The 4,715-nt window shown below is 42.6% G+C and overlaps 1 protein-coding gene across 1 annotated transcript in view; it reads right to left on the bottom strand.

Moving 5' to 3' along the window:
• Nucleotides 1-239: 239 nt before the first annotated feature.
• LOC102192038 (transcriptional repressor scratch 1) overlaps nt 240-4,715 on the bottom strand; it is a 6,350-nt gene continuing 1,874 nt past the window's right edge. Inside the window, exon 2 of the mRNA XM_005738548.1 lies at nt 240-1,825. Within this exon, the coding sequence (XP_005738605.1) occupies nt 1,098-1,825 (728 nt within the window). The 3' untranslated portion in view covers nt 240-1,097. The remainder of the gene's footprint in view (nt 1,826-4,715) is intronic.

A 4,715-nucleotide genomic window follows, 5' to 3' on the forward strand; every position in this document is an offset into this window, starting at 1 on the left:
GACTATAGGTGAAGTAAAACATACCTGATTTTTAAACTGCTATACAGTAGTAGGTAATACTTCATAACTTCATCATAAAATACCATGCATTAAGTGATTATTGCTTTTAAAGAGTCCTATGGAGGCTCCAAGAGAAAAAAATAATAATATTGCCCTCGGGTTCTAGCTATAGGATTTTGGCAAAAATCATAAGCTTTTTATGATGTTGGCATAGGTTTTCATAATATTTTTCTGTTTTCTTTTTTTTTTTTTTTTGCATGCAATAACGTTAATAAGAAAAAAGGTATTAACAACATAATAGGAAAAAATAGTACTCAAAAAAGTGACATATGCTTTGGCCTGTAGTGGTAAAAAGAGGTTGGCAAATATCCTACATACATATACAGAAATTAAAGTGCAACAAATAAATGGCAACACTTTTCATTGTTATCAAATCAAGTATAAACACATAAAAAAGAAAAAAAAATGTCAAAACAAATAAATCAATAAATAAATAAATAGTATTTTGACCTCAGTAGTGGAGAGAATATGGTCACTTGGTGCAGCAGAGCATTATTATCATTATTATTACTATTATTATTACTATAATTCTTCCAAAAAAGAAACAACATCAGAATGAAAAAACTTTCACTGCATTTGAGTGCAGGGAGGAAACTAGTAGCTATAGGCTTACTATTGTCTTTGTCGTCATCCTCATCGTCATCCCTTTTTCCAAAATATACGGAGTCATACTGTATCTAGAAGCCAGGAGGAAGTCAGTATTAATGTCTCCATCCTCAATGGACAGAGGAAGAGGACGTGAAGAGTTTTGTTTTGTTTTGTTTTTTGAGGAAGTGCATGCGTCGATCAGTTAAATCCTTAAGTGGGCAAATCTCAAGGAGAAAAAATTGTGCTATCTTCATCATATTCATTATCACGAATAGGCTCCAAGGGAGGCGAGGTGGGGGAGGGGGCAGAGGGCCAGTGAGGAGGGGTGAGGAGGGAAAGCAAGGTCACATTCTGACCCAAAAATATATTGTTTGTGTCTGCAGTTAAGTCCGTAAGGGTAATTGTAATTCACGTCTGCAGTTTTGTCTCGTTTGATCTATATGGGGGGGTCATGCATCTAGGGGGCCGAGAGGAGAGAAGGGGCCTTTGAAGCAGGCAGACTCATAGTGCTTGTTCAGGTAACTCTTGAGCGCGAAGGTCTTGTTGCAGCGTTTGCACTTGAAGTGTTTGAAGGCCGAGTGGGTCTGCATGTGAGCGCGCAGGTTCGAGCGGTCTGCGAAGGCCTTCCCACAGTGGGCGCACCCAAACGGTTTCTCCCCTGTGTGCGAGCGCATGTGGCCCTGTAAAAGCCAAGGTCGGCTGAACGCCTTTCCGCACACGTCGCACTTGTGCTTGAGGTCATGAGTGAGCAGGTGCATGGCCATGGCGGGCATGGACACGTACACCTTCCCGCAGGTCGGGCATTTCTTTGCCAGCTTGCTGTCCAGCGAGCGATGCGTTTGTTTGTGCCGGCTCAAGTTGGAAGACGTGGCGTAGGTTTTGCCGCACTCGTTACAGGTGTGCCTCTGGATGGTCCTGGGGCTGCTGAGAGCTTTCCTCTTCGAGCGGCCATCGGTGATGAAGAATGCATCGACTGTGTAACCCTCGCTCACTGCAGCGTCTCCATTGATATAACCATCCGTGAGTTCTGAGCCAGGGCTGTCAGGAGACTCAGAGTCGGGAGCCCCATAGTCACTGTGGATACCATCGTAGAGAGGATCAGGAGAGGGGACCTTGATGCCACTGTCACTCTCACCATCGTACACAACAGGGCTGATGTAGTCACTGATGTAACCAGCTGTTAATGGAAAACAAACAACAGTATTAGCATATTGAAAAGAGAGCTCATCTTAACATGGTATGGAAATTTAATGGTGTACAGGACTTGACCAAAACATTAGTTACTGGTGCCCCTATTGACATAACTTGATAGGTAGTAAAGAAACTGCTATGTTAAGATTAAGGTGGCAAAACATTTTCTCTGATCACAGAGAGATCCATATCAACAGGAAATGTGAAGGGCATTAATTCCTGCACGCGCAGAAAACTGCAGGAAACACATGAATAAGTCCAGATTAGCATTAAACTGCTGTAGCCTGCTAGACAAGCTTATCTTTCAGTACAGATACAGTAATGACAGAGATTCAGTACGCTGACCAGAATTACACAATCTGAATTGGTGGAATTAAATAAGCGCTTACTCACTGATGCAAACTATTATAATATGCCATTTGGGATATACAGCTGGCTTTACACAGCTGTGTGATGTTTTCCCCTGAATCTTCTTCCCACTCGAGTGCATTTATGTTTATAATAAAGACATAGAGAAGGGATAAATATTTCAAACAGCTGGTTCATCCCACCAGTAACTTGTTGCTGACATGTTACTGTAGAAACACAAGAAAGCCTCCACCAAGTGTTATGGGCAACAACGACAAAAAAACAGTGACATGACAGGTGTTACTGTATTATATTTGATGAAAAACCGATTTGAATTTCCTTTTAAATAAAACCACATATGGCACCAAAGTATGTGAAACATAAGGCAACAGTAAGATCTATTCCTCATCTCATTCTAAATGTAGAGATATAGATTTTAAGAGGCTTTTCAAATGTGAGTGAGCACACCACCGTAACACTGCCACATCTGTGTCCAAGTCAGATCCCTGCATTTGTCTTGCAGATATGACAGTCTCTGTAATCAGCTCACAAACAGCAGATCAGCAGCAACAGGAGCTGCACGTAAAAAAAATGTGAATAGACATTTTAAAATACTGAGCGTTAGTCACTTGCCTGCATAACTGTGGACCTTAGCGGTGTATTGAAAGGGTCTGCAGGGTTAGGGTTTGTTCAGGGATAATTCAGCAATACATTTCCCTTAGCCATCAAAGGCTGCAGGCAAGACACTTCTTCTGTAAATGGTAAATGCACACAAGCTGACCCTGAACTCGAGAGAGCTGATTTAGCGTGTGAAAATGAGCATCAGCACCACGGACAGATCCAGTGCAGTGCGTGTCAGGGGCACGATGACGGCAGGCCTGCAGTACCGGCTTGTGGTGTGGTGTTTCTTTTCTTTGTTTCACAAATCTGTGGAGTTGATGACTTGGAGGACAGGCTTTAATTACAGGAATCCATTGAAAAGCTGTACAGGGACACACAGCACAGTCAGCTTATGCTCCTGTTCCCTGATGATTGATGCATTTTTGGAGAAAAATAACGCTCATTCAAATTTTATGTGGAAAATAATACATATGTACTTCTTTAATGTGTACTAACCAGCATTATATATAAACAAATGGGTCATACATTCTTAGATTTAAGCGTAAATCAATACCTTTGTCAAAATGCACTTGTTGTACACTGTTGTTTATGTTTTTAATATGGATCGACAGGTTGGATAAGTTAATAGCTCCAATTCATCCTTAATTGTCCCTGAAGACAAGCTAATAGTGGCAATATTAGCTGAGCTTATATCAAGCTGCTCCAACAAAAACTATCAATAGAAACACATTAGGTTCATCCCATAATAGAGTGTGAAAATGAACTGGAACAATAACCAACCTATGAGATAAGATCCAACTAATCAATGTTTTTGAGAGGCTGTTATTGTGATGAAAGCACGAAATAATGACCACAGGTTTTGGGACACCTGCGTCGTAGATTCCTGTGCTTATTACTTATGTAGTCTCGGTAATGAACAAGCAACAAGCTCCATGTGACGCACATATTCTATCTCGCACGTATGATCACAGCCATGTAACATCCACTACAACGTCCCGTCACATCATTCACTCACAGGACGCAGGGCGGGACATAAATTATTCCAAAGCCGGTTCGTTCAAGCAGAAGGTTGTTCCCAACACTGCGTTCTGCTGTGGGCTGACTCTGCTCCGAGCCATGTAGAAGCTGCATTAAGCTGTTAACATCGCATGTTAGGGATGGAGACAAAAGGTGGCCGGGACAGGCTGAACAGGCGGCTGATGGCGTGTGAGACCTAGCAGGGCTTGTTAACTTCGACGTCATAAATACATCGCTGACAGCTTTCTTGCTTTACGTGCTGAGAATCACAGACAGGTCCGCGCATGGGACGCACATGTTAGCCTATGGATGACACTGGGACGGGAGTCATGCGGTCTACACGGGCAGAGGCATCGCTCTCTTTCTTTTCTTCCCCCTGTAAAATGTGACGCACATAGTTGCAGGTTGTGCGGAAGTTTGCAGCTTTGGAGGAGCACAAAACAGCCAATCATTTTGAGTCTTTTCGGGATAATTACAAAAGTCACCCTCATATGGCTAAAGAAACGTCTGAAAATGGTATAAGAGAAGAAATGCATCCACATTCAACAGTTACAGCGTCATAGCCACGGTGCAGAAATCTGCCAACACTGCAAAACTGGGACAGGCACACCTGTACAGAGCACGAGGGGGAAGGGCCACGCACAACGTCGAAAGATGAGCCTGAGATGAGACTCGTTTTATATGCAAAGAAGAAAGCAATGTTTCAGGGAAACACTAAAAACCTGAGTGTTTTACAAGACAACGTTAAAACGATGTGTATGCTTCACCTGCAGGCGAAGGTGAAGACTTATGTCAGAAGACCATTATGCAGCTTTTACACACACACACACACACACACACACACACACACACACACACACACACACACACACACACACACACACACACAC

Source organism: Pundamilia nyererei, unplaced genomic scaffold, assembly GCF_000239375.1.
Source record: "Pundamilia nyererei isolate P.nyererei 1_Seehausen unplaced genomic scaffold, PunNye1.0 scaffold00084, whole genome shotgun sequence".
In the NCBI taxonomy this organism is placed as follows: domain Eukaryota; kingdom Metazoa; phylum Chordata; class Actinopteri; order Cichliformes; family Cichlidae; genus Pundamilia; species Pundamilia nyererei.